Consider the following 15,793-nt stretch of genomic DNA (forward strand, 5'->3'; position numbering starts at 1 on the left):
GGACCCCCCGGTCCTTCTCATCACCTCCGATCCACTCCAGTCCTGCACCTCCCAGAAGTTCACCTAAATGGCTCTGAAGTTCTCTCTCCCTGGAGCACAGTGGAGGCCTTGAAATCATGAGACTTGCCCCGGCGGTGTAAGCAGGCTGCTCTGCTCTTGCCGCAAAGCTCCTTCTTGTCCAGCAGGAGGGCCCCTCGGGGCTACTGCTGTGGGGTTAGGAGAGGAGCACACGCTTTGACCCTCGTGACGCCACCAGGATTTCTCTCTCTCGCCTCCCCCTGTCTCCTCAGACTGAAGAGATCTGGGCAGTTGTTTCGTTTATTTTCCTGCACTCCCAACCGATATGAATATCTGGAACCACGTACGCAACCCACTGCTTATTCTGCGCTGTATCCGGCATCGTTCAACATTACGCAGGTTAAATCATCAAAGGGACATTTCTGCTTCCGCTGTGTCTAACTGCCATGTTTACTTTTGCAACACAGAATCGCCATCATCACCATTAAGATAATAATGAGGAGGAGGACAAAACAGCTGTAGGTTTTGAACTCCACCTCTATAGTTAAAAATGAGTTCACTCCAATCTCCCCACACCTGTCAGGGTGCTGGCACACCTTCCCATGCTCCCCACGTGGCCAAGGTTCGCACCACATCTCTCGGATCTAAGAAGGAAAGGGCCCACCCACATTTTCCTAAGAAGCTGGCCTTGTGGGATTGCAGCCACTTGCTTTCTTCCGATTATAATTTCAATTTTTTTTTATTGTAATGCCATCTTTTCTTTTCGATAGATAGCAGGGCGATGGGAAAACAGTCGACATCGGGACAGACTGCAAATGAATTTTTATCTTTAAGGAGCTGGGTCGGAAACTCGCAGCTATCAGAAAAGCATAATACGGTGGTGAGCGATGAGCCCGTGCCAGCGTTTTGATAAACTTCAGAGAGCTAAGTGTGCTCGCAGAAAGGAAGAGGAGAAAACGAGCAAGGACGTTAATTCTCTCACCTTGGAAAAGGCCCGTCAGAGAGTGCTGGGCTCTCCGGGAAGGAGTGCACGCTCTGAGCGCAGAAAGCAAGGCGAGGGGTAGTTTTAAAGGTGCGGCTGTACGTGTGCGTGTTTATTTTTCTTTTTCCAAAGGAAGACTCTGCCCTTTCAGTGCATGTTCGGTTTAGGTTAAGAACACAGTCTGATGGGAGCGTAAGAGAACAAGTTCTAAAAAAGCCTTCAAATCCCTGCTCTGTCATTTATTAGCCATGTGGCCTTGGGCAAGGTACTGAATGCCCCAGATCTCAAACGTTCTCACCAGCAACAGAGATGACATTAGTTGGCGGGAAGAATGAAACGTTCACACACCACGTGCTTAGTCCAGTACACACAGTCAGCACCTTATACAGATTATCTCTTGTCCTCATAAATCATGTTGTTGCTCTTTTAAACACTGTGAGCTATGGTACATCTACACAAAGGGCAACTCCTAAAAAGAATGAGGTAGAGACATTCAACAGTGGACAAATGACTATGGAGAATCCAGACAAAACGCCCTCGTGGAACTTCCATTCTAGCTGGGCAACGCACGACAATACACGAAGGAGGTCAATCTAACATGGTAGAAGGTGATAAATGGCACAGAGAGAAACAAAGGACGAAAGGGGGTAATAAGAACTTCCAGGGGGTTCCTGAGAAGGTGACATCTGTGTAGAGGCGATGGATGGAGCGAGCTGTGCAGGTGTCTGGGAAGACGGGCCAGGCAGTGCGAAGTACAGGGGCACCAGGGAGTCACCTGAGGGCCCCCACGGAGGCCTGCGTGCCTAGAGCCCAGCAGGCAGAGGGTGCAGCGGCAGAAGACGGGTACAGAGACACAGGAGGGGATGTAATCATATTGGGCCTTGCAAGTCACTGAAAGGATGCTAGCTCTACCTCTGAACAAAGATGGGAAGTCACTGGAGGGTCTTGAACAGGGGATTACACAATTTGACTTATATTGTACAGAACTGGTTTAACTCCTACGTTCGAAAGAGAGGGCAGGGGCCCGGAGATCAATTAGAGAGCAATCAAACTAAAACACGAGAATGTCGCAGACCACTGGGGTAGTGGCAGTGGAGGAAAAAAGCGGCAGCTATGTTCAGAAGGCTTAGAATGCAGAATCAACAGGATGATAGCATGGGAGACAAAGAAGATCTTCTTTTTCAGCAAATCAAAATACGGAGGCACCATTTATTCAGATGATAAACACTGAAGGAGGAAGGAGCAGACGTGGGGCAAAGATCAGGGTTTGATTATGGACGTTAAGCTTGATATGCCCGCGGGCATCAAATGGAAACGCTGAGCAGTCATGATATATTTAAATCTGGAGTACCAGGCAGCGGGGCAGGCAGGGTGGCTAGAAGGAAGGATGAAGGGGGACAGACAGACACCCTCACACACACATCCGTGTGTACTTAGATGAAGACATATCTATGATACAAAAAAAGGGGCAGGGTACAAAATATTACACAGAACATAATCCTGATTTGGGATGAGTAAAGTTTATAAAGTATGTTAGTATATGTGTACTGAAAATAATTAGAAGCGCAGGCAACAGAAAGCTAATGGAAGGGAAATCTGAGACACTTTTGCCGTATCATTTAGATTTTAAAGAAGAATATGCATTAATTTATAAACTAAACAAGTAATGGCAAGAGAAGAGTACTGCTTGGGTGAATTTTCAAAGCCATTAATTTGTAGCACAGACCTTCTCCGGATTCCAGTTATGACAGTGGCCACCCTCTGCCTCAGTTTACCCTTCTCTCTCTTCCTATCTTTGGCTCGATCTCTCTCCAATCAGTTGCTGCCTAGTAGGCTTGCAAATGACAGGAGAACCTCTGTTTTTGCAGAGCTGAACTTGCAGAGAAGAACCTGAGTTTGGAGCCAAAGTCAGCAGTTACTCAATACTCCAAGAGCCCCGACTAGAAAGTTTTTCTTCTTTGCAGTTGCCAATTCAATTCTGAGGTTTTTCTTTTTTTTCTTTTAAGGTCACGGCATTTAGAATAACAAAGCCCTAAAAATTAAATGTTGCTTTACATGTTTAATTTCTGGCTACAGTGTAGCACTAAGAAGTGAATGAAGCTGAATGGGGATGGAGAGGTTAATACAAACTGCTTTTAAATTGCAAGTTTGTAAGCCCTGGGCCTTCACCCTGTTACACAATAGGCATTAAAGAAAAATGTTCTTTCCTGGATCCAAAGATAAACCTCCATTTTGCTGGGAGCCTCTGCAGCAGCAGGATTCTTTTAGGATTTTTCCATTGAGACATTACAGCCAGGAAGAACTCTTTATCCCGTCTCTGTGGCACCACCTCCTGTTTGCGTTTTAATACTTTTCCCCGACTCTACTTGTGATAAGTAATGGAATTAGACAACCGTCTGTCAACCCAGGACTTTTTTCCCCGAGAATCTAGCCCTCAGGTTGAAATCACCATTTGAGAAAAGAAAATCACTGTGGACTATTTTTCTACGGTTTCAAATAGCTCAGCTGCAGGGAAGTTGTTATTTCCTCTTTAGCACGCACACCCTGCTGGAAAGACCTGTAGCACCCTTTCCTTCCCGGCCTGAACGAATCACGCCCCTGCCCCCTGCCCCGCCTCGCCCCTACCTCCCAGCACCTGTCAGGCCAGGAAGGGATGAGGGTCCCAGCCTTCTGCAAAATGTCCGGTTGCCTGCTGACCCATATATCCCTTCTCTGAAAGCTAACGTGTGCCAACAGAAGCAAAGAAGGAGCTGTGCTGAGAGACAGGGATGTTCTCTCTACCTCCTCCTCCGGGGAAAGAGGAGGAGAGAAGTGGGAGAGATTCTGTAAAGCGCCTTCAAAACATTGCTGGTTGTGGGAAGCACAGTGACATTCTCTGCTTGATGGCTGACACTTCGAGATGTGGGCAAGTGAGGTGAGACCCTGGCGACATTGAATCGAATTCCCACCAAACTCAGCTACAGAGCCTCCACCCTCTTGTGAGTGCAGAGTCCCTAAGGGTGTACATGTGGCGGGACACAAAGGTACTAGCCTGGGAATCAAGAGGCTCAGGCCCTGAGACAGCCCCGTCCCTACCCAATGTCTGACCTCAGGCAACTTTCTTTCTTGCATTAGGCCTCCAGGCTCCTCTCTGGTAAATGGGACCCAAGGATCACTCACTGGTGGTCAAAGTCTTTCCCTACAGAGGCAAAGCAATTTGTTAAAGCATAAAAACGGAGTGACTCTGGGAGAGATCTGAGGCCCCATCCCTTAGGCCTTCCCCGGGTCCTCATGGGAAACCCAAGGCATCATCAAGAACTCAAGGGTTCCCTCAACGGAGTATGGAAGAAGATAAGTGTGATCTTTTCCTGATGTTATACCCTACAACTGCAAAATTTTCACCTCACCAAGGACAGAGCCTCAAATCCCTCCTTCAGATGCAGCAAAGCTGACAAGCCTAGGTCAGGGCCATGTGTTTTGTTTCTGTGAGAAAAGGGAGCAGAGGCAGGGTGGGCACAGGCTCCGGCTGGGAACAGGAGAAAAGTTGGCTTCTAAATATATCTCAAAGACTTAATGGTAAGAGACCTCTGCCATCCCCTTAGATTTTCAACCACTGTAAAGAAATCAAGAAACAAGTACCTCACATTCCTTACACCCTTCACTGAGGGTTGAAGAAAAAGCAGCAGAAATAACCCCAGAACTGGAGTTAACGTCAGATATAAGAACTGACTTCCTAACTGGGTTGGGTGCTGGGTACTAGAAAATACCAAGAGAAATTCATATCTTTCCTGGAAGACTCCTAGAAAAAGCAGAGAAATCCACACCTAACACAGTATTTCAGTTTCATCTTCTTCTCTGTAATTTCTTGCTTTCTTGCTTTCTTGCTTTCTTGCTTTCTTGCTTTCTTTCTTCCTCTTCTTCCTCCTCCTCCTCCTGCTCCTCGACAATCATTTCTCTATAATCTATAGGCTGGACTGGCATAACAGAGAGGACAGACTTTAAAAAGCTATTTATTAAGTAACTTGTCCAAGGTCACAAGGCCACTGAGAGGTGTGAGAGGAAATATTCAGAGATATTCAAGGATGACTCCACCCTCTACAACGTCTTTAGGGACCACATCAAGGAGAGATGCCAGAAAAAAATCAAGAGAACAAATAACCACTTGGCTTTGCCTTCCTAGAAATGCTCTTAAAATTTAAAGCTGAGACAATACAGTTCTGATTTGCAAGAAGGGGGTATGTTGCAATGCAAAAGACAAAAGGCTGGGAGAAGCAGAGTGCTGTGAGATGTGCTGTAAGATTTGCCAGAAAAGGCGTCAGATTCCACCCTCACACACCTTCAACACTCACATCCAGTGTTGATCCAAGCTGGGGCTACAAGAAGCAACATTTTGGGAAGGAGAAGAAGTGGTGGAGGCAGGTGAGCCCCGAGGAAAGGTTCTACTCCCCAGTGGTCTCCCCATCTCCAACCCAACTCTGGGTCCCAGGCAGGGAAGAGGCACTTATGAAACCACAGGCAGGTAACCAGCTCCCAGCAACAAAGAGGATCTGGGCTCTCCTACCAACTGGAAATCCAATTTGGGGCAAGCCTGGTGAAAAGATCCTCTGCATAAAATAGAAATGGCTGCCAAGCAGATCCAAGGACAGAGGGCTTGAGACAGCAACCTCATCAATCTCTCTTGACACTAAAAGGTTATGGAAGTACATCCTCAAGTGTTCTGGGGCCCTGAAGGGGGCCAGAGAGGGGGCTGTGTGAAGGCTAGTAAATCCAGAAGAGCAGGACATAGAAGAAAGAGCACTCCGTATGACCTAATGGTCACGGTCAGCACAGGTCATACTGGGATCGCAAATGTCTTTCTTTGGATGCAAGGAGCATGCACTTCAGTTAGTTGGCTGGCCAACTAACTGGAGATGTTAACAACTCCATGCAGGTGGATGCCAGAGAAAGACAACACCAGGAGCCACTTCCCAGCAACGTAGCAGTGCTTAGGCCCTCACCCAACCCCTACTTCCTGCAATTGAGATACAACTGGGAATTAACAGAATTTATCTACAAGTGACTACATTACTGTTTTTGTTACCACAGAGAAACAAGGTTCAAAAGGGAGATGACATCAAACATAAAATGTTATCAACAACAGCCCTAATCGCCACACTTTTGACACGCCGCCATTTGTGAGCGTACGAAATGTTATTTTGGCAACAGGTCCAGAAACAAGATTGCTCCTGACACGGTGCAGAGCCCAAGTGCGTCTCAGGAAGCCAGAGGCTGCCACTCTCACTGCCTGCAGCTTCTGCGGGGTCAGTGTCCTTCATTTTACCTCTGATCTCCCCTTTCCGCCCTCTCTGTCCCCTTCACCCCACCTGCTACAACCTCAGCTTCTGAGAGCCTCATGCAAAGAAATGTCAAATCAAAGGAAGAGTCGGTCTTCCCTTGCCTTTGTCCAGGTAAAATGTTATCAATTTAAATGTCTCATTACACAAAATGACCCTGGGGGCTTATCAATGCCTTCCCTGCCCATAGTATGTCCTTATCCTCCAGGTGAACACCGATCAAATCTGTATTAATTAAGCACTATACCCTGATAGGGGATTATATTCTCCTCCATGAGGATGTTGTTGGATATGGAATAAGTTAACTACAGCCATTCAGTCTTATCAGCAGGTAGTTTCTGCTTCCCCCTCAGGCTTATATAAAAACTCCACACTAAGTCACAGTCTAGAAAATGGGTCTTAAACCAAGGAGGATGGTCTCAAAGCCTCACAGAAAGAACTGGACCAAGTTTGATCGATACTTCAAGTAACAGACTCATCACTGCCAGCTTCGAAGGTGATATTTCTTAGACAATTGCCAGGTGAGAGGAGAGCCAGTATTGAGTTCCAGGGCTCTTTCCCGGGCAGAGGCAGATGACTTCATAAAAGCAAACTGCTGACCCAAAAGCCAGCGGAACAAACAATAATTATACAGGACTAAAAGAACTGATGAAGGAAATATAATTTGGATTATTTGTTTGGGGATAGTGTTGGTATTACTTTTTATTGTCGTCATTTCTGATAGGCATCTGAAGCCCCTTCTCCTTCTTCCTGATTTATCTTTTATTATTAACCTAGTAGTTCACGCTTTTTCCAACATTTTCACTTGAAACATTTTTAAATGGCTTTCTTATTCTCACTGACCTTTCAGGATTCGTGAACAATACTCTTTTCAGAGTCTCTTTACTATTAATGGCAGTGCAGTTACTTGCAAAGGTGCGGTAAGAATTTGTTCTCATTTTTACCACTACATAATCAAACAAATGCACGGTACACGCAAGGCTGGACCTCGAGTGTCATACTTGAGAATGAATCTCAATTAATCAGGTGTGACAAGCCCATCATTAAGAAATATGCACTGGGGTGCCTGGCTGGCTCAGTCAAGTGGAGCATACAACTCTGATCTCAGAAACAGGGGGTTCGAGCCCCATGCTGGGCATAGAGCTCACTCAAAAAAAAAAAAAAAAATAGGAAAGAAAACAAAGAGGTGTTGTACTTCATTTGGAGAACCACAAAGCCTCCCCAGAAAACCAGTCTGTTACCTCATCATGGCAAATCAGGAAGCCTGTGCGGATTTGGGAGACCCTGAGGAGAGATGAATTCACCCCCTTGTACAGATACCACAGGCAAAATGGTGGAGGTGACTTTCTCGGGTTGGTTTCCTCCCTTCAGAAGAGAAGTGTAAATATAAGCAGTAAACAACCTAACTGGAATAACAGAGACTATTATAACTTTTTAAGATTATTAAGAAATCCCTAGACAGAAGTGAATTTTCTGGATTTTGCAGCTGCTTTATACCACAGGGTTTTAGGTTCTCTGGCCACATTCCAAGGGGGTGTATGCATATGAATGAGCATTTCTTATTGCAGTTATAAGAATGAGTCAGGCCCAAACACAGTACAATCAGCTTTTGGTAATCAAGAGGAATTTACAGACGTTATTGGTGACCACAGCGCTGGTTTACAAACTCCCTCCACATTCCAAGCCAAACCTTCCAAAGAGCCTCTTTTTTTTTTTTTTTTTTAAGTTTATTTATTTGAGAGAGAGAGAGAGAGAGAGTGCAAGTTCAGGGGAGGGGTGGGGAGAGAGAGAGAGAGAGAGAAGACAGAGAGAAGAGAGAGAGAGGAGAGAGAGGAGAGAGAGAGAGAGGAGAGAGAGAGAGTGAGGGGGAGAGGGAAAAGGGGGGAGAGAGGGGGAGAGGGAAAGGGGGAGAGAGAGGGGGAGAGAGGGGGGAGGGGGAGGGAGGGAGGGAGGGTGGGAGAGAGAGAGAGAGAGAGAGAGAGAGAGAAAATCCCAACCAGGCTTTGCACTGTGAGTGCAGAGCCCGATGTGGGGCTTGAACTCAAAAACCATGAGATCATAACCCGAGCTAAAATCAAGAGTTGGAGGCTTAACCAGGCACCCCTTGCTCCCACCAAAGAGTATCTTAACACAATATTCCTGTGGTTGCCACCATGAACAAACGCACATTCCAACATCTTCACCTATGTGCCCTGGAAAAGGCAATATGACCCACAAAGAGGGGAACAAATAAACACACACACACACCCTCATCGTCCTCTCCCATTACCAACAGAAGATGGTTTAGAAGGGGCATCTGTGCATGCGTACTCACTCACTCACTCACTCACTCACATACAGAAACGTGCAACATTTTCCATGCAACAAGAGCTACGATGGAGAAAGCCCAGTTCCACAGAAGGCAAACGCAAACCTCCATCTCGGGCCTCATCAAGGAAGGCTCAAAAACGGGCCACGACCATTGGGATGGCCTGACTTTCTCCATCACCGAAACACCCAAATAAGCCCAACCTTTCCTTCCCCTCTTGGCCATGGAAGAGAATCAGCTGCCCCTGGAGAGGTATTCTCCTTTCATGTGCCCCTGGCTCTGTGCTGCATTCCCAGCAGATCATATTAATAAAGAAATGCCTTTTGGGGGGAAAAGACTCTTCACGGTTGTGATGTCTCTACGGTTTCTGGTATGAAACTTGGCCCTGAGAAGTTCAAAGGACTTAGAGATTAAAGTTCAAGGAAGACCAAGATGCACCCCAGGGCAGACCCTGTTCGAAGAGGCCAAAAAACCTGCTCTTCCCACGCCAGAGCCAACTTGATCTCTCAAAGAGCCTAGTGCATACCCTGGTCTAAGAGAATTATTTTCAAAGACTCTCAAGCTCTTCGTTTTCTTTTTAACGGTAGCTGAAGGCAGTTCAGCTCCAAGTCCCTGCACAAGCTGTAGTACTTGCCAAGTCTGTCCGCCGCGCCCCGCATGGGCTCGAACGGCTGTGTTAAATGCCAGGTTGCTGGCATGAGGGCACAGCTGGGCCACGTCAACTTCCTTCCATGGAAGCTCCTCCAATTCCCACTCACCGTTCTTTTCTGTCTTGTGTCTAGGTGGCTCAGGCTCCGGGAGACACGGACAGGGCCCATCACAGAGGATGGTGAGGCTCTTGCCAGTGGAACAAGCATGGAACTCCAACTTGCACTGCAAAAGAGAGACAGAACAGGCTTTAAGAATGCAGCCAGGGGCGCCTGAGTGGCTCAGTCGGTTGAAGCTCCTGACTCTTGATCTCGGCGCAGGTCACGATCTCACGGTTCGTGGGATTGCGCCGCAAGTCGGGCTCTGCATTGACAGCACAGAGTCTGCTTAGGGTTCTTTCTCTCCCAATCCCAGTCTCACTCTGCCCCTCCCCCACTCTCCCTCTCAAAATAAATAAACATTAAAAAAAAAAAAAAAAAGAACGCAGACCACTACTTAGCTTTCCTAGGAAACAGCCAGTACCTCTCCAACCGGCTAGGCTCACAGGCAACAAAGAGAACGAAGGAGTCCATCTCAGGTAAAGGTTCACAGCGTACAATGCTAAATAAGAAATGGCCTTTTATGTCTTTCCAAATGCGTAGGGTAATATCCAAAACCACTGCAGAACACTGGAGGGCTTACTTTACTCATGGTAAATGCAAATTTAACTGCTAACAAAAGTATTCATCTGAAATGACATCTTGGAGTCCCAAGGGTCCACAAAGACTCGCCCCCTCAGCAGAACGCCACCTCCCCAGGCTTTCTGACTCCTACCTAGGGTGCCTCTGCCCCAGTGCAGCACTCCTAGGCCCTCTCAGCTGCTCACATGCTCTTCCTGGGTAGGAAGGCAGAGTAACCATCTAGTGAGCACATAGGCATGGTGTACGTGAGGCCCAGCCTCTTCCAGTCTGGAGCAAGCGAGGAGTGAATGCTTTTACTTCAACCATCCCAAACCTGAGTTTCACACACTCTTTCCCCCAGAGGATGCCTGTGGTTGCCTCTAGCCTGGGACTGGGTGGAGGCACCCACTTAATTCTCAGGTTCAGTGTTGAAGCCCAAAGGCCAAATCTCCTCTTGTCAACCCTTGGTCACCAACAGTGGCAGTATTTTGGCCACTTTCGGCCAGTTTCGCTCTTTCTGCCACTCTTATTCTCAAGTCTCAACTGATTCAGAGCACAAGTGAGAAAGGACATTTGCAGGTGCAAGAGAGCACAACAATTTAATAGCATTTTTAGCAACCTGGCATTAAGGAATAAGCAACCGACTCAGAGAGGTTAAATATCACGTAAAGGTTCACGATAGCCATAAAGGGAGGATTCAAAGCTGTGTCTGACTACAGGGCTAGATATTTGCTGGCCCCACAGCAGTGTTTCTGCCATAGGAATGGGCTTCTGAGAGCAGACATGCTGTACTGTTACTCCGTGTCACTACCGGCCATGGTGTCAGTTGTCTGACCATCATTCCTTTTCCACCCGTAAAATTCTCAGGATCAAGACCTGTGTGTAATCAGCCTTGTGCAAAGGCCTATGGGCCTAGAACCGTGTTTCCATCCAGGGGAGGCTCAAAGGAAGAGGAGACTGGCCAAGTTGACTGAGCACCCAACTTTGTGTACAGTTCTTACCAGGGGCCACGGGGAAGCTTTTAAAAGAATGAAAAGAGGGAAACACAAATGCATACTTGTGACCAGGCCACTGGCTTTTGCAAAGCAGCACACGATGAGTTCAGATGAACACTGGCTCGTGGTGAGGGCAGAGCTACTCGGTCGCCATATGGATTACAGACTTAGGGCCAGAGTGCTTCCAACCTGGCCCTGATTGCAGTGGAGTCACTCAGTGTAACTCCAACTGTCACCCACACAGCGGCTACCCGTGTGGAGAGAGAGAAACAGACAAGCCGACAGGGAGATGACTTCCGCTCGATGCAACTGCCTTTTGTACAGATTTGTTAGGCGTCCAGGACGTGCCCAGTGTGGTAGCAGCAGGGGTGGGGACGGTATGAAAGGGGGCCATGGCCCAGACCTCCAACTTCAACAGACTTAACGAGAAGGCAAAAAAGAGCACGTCCTTCTAAAGCCATGTGGCCAGATATATATGTTTTCACTCATATGTGGACCTTGAGAAACTTAACAGAAGACCATGGGGGAGAGGAAGGGGGAAAAAGTTACAAACGGGGAGTGAGGGAGGCAAACCATAAGAGACTCTTAAAAACTGAGAACAAACTGAGGGTTGATGGGGGGTGGGAGGGAGGGGAAAGTGGGTGATGGGCATGGAGGAGGGCACTTGTTGGGATGAGCACTGGGTGTTGTATGGAAACCAATTTGACAATAAATTATATTAAAATAAAATAAAATAAAATAAAGCCGTGTGGCCAGGATTGTGAAGGGAGGCAGGAGTCATGTGTATGTAGAGATACAGCACAAGAAAAAGACCCACAGGAGTGGGATGTGCCTGCTGACCGCCTGATGGACAGAAGATAAGCCAAGAGGAAGGCAGGAAGGGGGCAGGTGGGTCACCTGTGTCAGAAAGCTCTTCTCAAATAGTGCAGCCTGTGAACACGGGCCCAGGGCTATAGAGAAGACTACTGTGGCCAGTCCGGCCTCCTTCCACTGCCCCAGTGCTCTGGAACAATCCTGTTTAAGACGAGCAGTTTTCCAACTATTTTCTCAACAGAACTCCTAAACCTCATTTAGGGGAAATGATACATTTGTACGTGAAAATGCATTTTATAAAGGCAAAACTTAATACATTTACTATAAAGCCTTATCCCCCTGTTACTATGGTCACCTGTTTGTATCTGTGACAGGTGTCATACTCTTCCCAAACATTCTCCGGTCACCCTGAAAGAGGAATCTGTGCTTCGCTCATCGCCCCGTGGGAAAATGGGCTTCCCCTCCCTGGTGACATCAGTCCTGGCCAAGTAACTTGTTCTGCCAGTGAACCGTGAGTAGGCGTGACAGGCCAGGTTTGAGCAGAGGTTTCAAGGACCACTTCTTGGTTTTATCACCCCTGTTACTCTTCCCTCTACCATGAAAAGGACATGGGACAGATAAGGGCTGCTCCTCTGGCCTGAGGCACAGAGGGCATGGGACCAGAGCTGCAGCTAACCCACGGCTAACATGCAACATGAGCCAGGAATTAATGTTTGCTCTCGTAAGCCACTGATGTTTAGAGATCCTTTGTTACTACAGCATAATTTACTAAAAGGTAACAGCGTTGACTTCCTACTAGGCCATGAGGTACTTATCAGCTGGAAAAGGTCTAAGTCACTGTGTTAGCCCTGGCACGTAGTAGGTGTTCAGTAAATAGCTGCTAAATGGCAAAGACAGAAGGTGGTGTTGCCCACTGTGCTGCTCTAAACCTGTTGTGAGGCCACCAGGAATGACCAATCTGCTTGCACAAGGAACGCGGGTGCTGCAGCTCCGTATTCGGGATCTCCACGGTGAAGCATCCTTGACCCGCACCTGTCACCTGAGTCCTCTCTGTGAGTTCCACATCCAGCCCCCCGCCTTGCCACCTTCCCACTCACCCCCATCTATTGCTGGAGTCGGAAGCTTGTCCATCTGCTTCCCAGCTGCCCCGAACACTCGTTCCCCTGGGTGGCCTGGTCTCGCCTGAGAGCCCCTGTGGACTGTAATTCTAGTAACTCAGCTTCCTTGGCTGGCCGCAGGACCCCCTCTCGTGTACAGCCGCTGTCACAATCTGTGGAGGCAGCCTGGCCTCATCCCTGACCCCAGGGAGGTGCCACCAGAGAAAACAAGATTTATCTGCACCAGTGAAAAATCCATGTTTCAAGGGCACAGATCTGCTTTTTTTATCTCCCAGGACAGTATGCGGCATTTAAATGAAGCTCAAAGGACTAGAATTCCATTTTTTATTAAGATCAAAACACGCTATTTAGAGATACCTATAAATGCGTAACTACATATGGGGGGTAGGGTGGCGAATGCCAAGATAGGGGTTACCTCTGGAGCAGGGGCAGGAGAATGGCATCAGACGGGAACCCACAGAAATGCTGTGAAAACGGAGAATGGTTTATTTCACAAGCTTAGTGGTAGATTCTGAGGCTTTTCTTTTGTTTCTGGGCTTGGCAACTGAGATAAATAAGACACGTACATTCATGTGTATCAAATATCTTACGGTAAAATATGAAACAAAGTTTCCATGCTTCTATCAGAGTGACAACCAAGCTCTACCCATGCCTCCCACCTCCCAGGGAAAGTTGCTAAGTGGATTAAGTGAGAGTATACCTGAGTACCTGCCGGTGAGGGGACAGGGTACCCAGCTCTGAACCAGAGTCCTGGACTGTCGCTGGGCAGAACATGCTCAAGGCACCTCACATACGTTTCCTTCTCAGAGCGCTTCATGAAAGTGAACCCAGGAGGTGACCTGCCCAGTCTCTCGCCCACCCTCTGTCTCCCCCAGGTTCCTGCTGGGGAAGAAGAGTCACAGATACCAAAAGGTAGTCACTGCACCGGCTTTACTCACAGGGGCCAGAAATCTCCCCAAGTATAGAGCTTCCTGCTAGACGGGGCTGCACAACCTGACTGAGACCTTCACGCCAAGCAGAGGCCTCCAACTCCTTCTCCCAATCTGCAGGAAACACACGCCCGGCAAAGCCCTAGCCATTCACCTGGATACACAAGCGGAGAGAATGCACAGACCTGGCTGGGCTTTGCACACGGGTGCCCTGGGCTGTGCACACACAGATCCTGGAAACACAAGGCAGGTGTGCTAGCCCTTGAGGACAGGGCTGCCAAGAGAACACGGCCAAGAGAAAAAGCCAGCGCATGTTACTTTGCCAATGCAGTGATCCTGTGAATATGCTCTTGACCCAAGAGACACTAGGCTCCCTCCCATCGGGACATAAGCAGCCTTTCTTGGGCAAGAGGAAGCAATGGTCACAGCATGAGAGTGAAAATCTCCCAGAGAGACATGAGGAGGGAGAAGGAAGTGTCTCCTAATACCACAGAGACATCAGTGACTCCCTTCCCAAATGACAAGCTTTCAGGATCGCCACACCCTCTCTGTCTTACGGAGTGTTCAAAGCTGGAGTTACAAACTGACAAAATGATACATGGTGATTTCTTTGCAGTAAAGACTTTGCAGTACGCATTTATCCCCTCCCGCCACGTCTGCCCTGCAAGTGCTGGGGCTACAGGCAGTCAGCCGGGCTTTGCTACCGTGTCAGAACAGTGTCTGCAGAGCGCCAAGTTAAAGAGGGTAGACTGGGAGCCTACTTCTTAGAACTTGTGGCTTGGAGTTGGATAAGCAAAATAATAATAATAATAGCAACAACAACAAACACAATAAAACAACAATAAAAACTACAAGTTGACGTTCTTGGGAACTGATCAAGGGGCAGCCGTAAAAAAAATATTTTTTTAAGAAAATACCATGGGGAGAAAAGAGGAGGAAAGAAGTATCCATGAATATTTTGGATTTAGAGGGGAGAGCCCGTCAGTTACTCAAGGCTCCCAAAGAGCCAAGGGTGATGGCATGCCCTGGAACTCCTCGACCAGAGCAGAGGAAAGACACAGTGAATAAATGTAAAGACTCCTCAGATGGGCACCGCTGCCTGTGAGGGAGAGCCCTTCCAGCCCTGGCCCATATGCTAAGTGGGTCTAAGCGGAGAGGAATCACCAATGCCCTGGCCCCCCGCTTGCCCTCTAGAAAAGTTTGCACCTTGTGTTATGCCTTATATCCCTCATAAAAGGTATCTATCTGGGAGTCTTAACCCTCAGTATTCTACAGGGTCTTTATGGAGATAATCAACTTACAACGAGCTCATAGTGTGGGTCCTAATCCAATACGATTGGCATGCTTTTAAGAAGCGGAAATTTGGACACAGGGGCACACACAAACAGAGGGCAGGTGGAGGTGTGCTAAGAGAGCCATCTACAAGGAGGGCCGGAGGCTACTAGAAGCTAAGGAATGGCAGGAGATGGACTGCGGCACACAGCCTCAGAAGGAAGGAAACTTGTCCACACTTTGGCTTCCAATTCCTACCTCCAGGGCTGTGAGATAGTAAATTTCTATTGTTTGAGACACCCAGTTTGGGATACTCCTAGAGCAGCCCTAGCAATGTTTAAAAAGAGATAGCCTCTAAGGAATGGGAATGCTTTTGTGCCAAGATGACTCAGTTCTCCTGGAAAGAAAGAAAAAGAAAGAAAGAAAGAAAGAAAGAAAGAAAGAAAGAAAGAAAGAAAGAAAGAAAAGAAAGAAAGAAACAGAGAGAGAGAAAGAAAGAAAAAGAAAGAAAGGAAGGAAGGAAGGAAGGAAGGAAGGAAGGAAAAGGAAAGGAAAGGAGAGAAAAAAGAAAAGAAAAGAAAAGAAAAAACACAGAACAGCAGCCTCAGGATGTTGGGCAAGTGGACGTACAGAACTTGGCCAAATTATATCACCTGTGACTCATGTGCAAAAAAGAGCAAGTATGAAAAATTCAAGACTTTATATTGATTTTATGATAATGTAGTTAAATAAATAATTA

At 47.5% G+C, this 15,793-nt stretch overlaps 1 protein-coding gene across 1 annotated transcript in view; it reads right to left on the minus strand.

Moving 5' to 3' along the window:
* SPOCK1 (SPARC (osteonectin), cwcv and kazal like domains proteoglycan 1) overlaps positions 1 to 15,793 on the minus strand; it is a 509,861-nt gene that overhangs the window by 74,265 nt on the left and 419,803 nt on the right. The window contains exon 5 of the mRNA XM_049649233.1: positions 9,379 to 9,493. Within this exon, the coding sequence (XP_049505190.1) occupies positions 9,379 to 9,493 (115 nt within the window). The remainder of the gene's footprint in view (positions 1 to 9,378; positions 9,494 to 15,793) is intronic.

Source organism: Panthera uncia (assembly GCF_023721935.1).
Source record: "Panthera uncia isolate 11264 chromosome A1 unlocalized genomic scaffold, Puncia_PCG_1.0 HiC_scaffold_17, whole genome shotgun sequence".
NCBI classification, from domain to species: domain Eukaryota; kingdom Metazoa; phylum Chordata; class Mammalia; order Carnivora; family Felidae; genus Panthera; species Panthera uncia.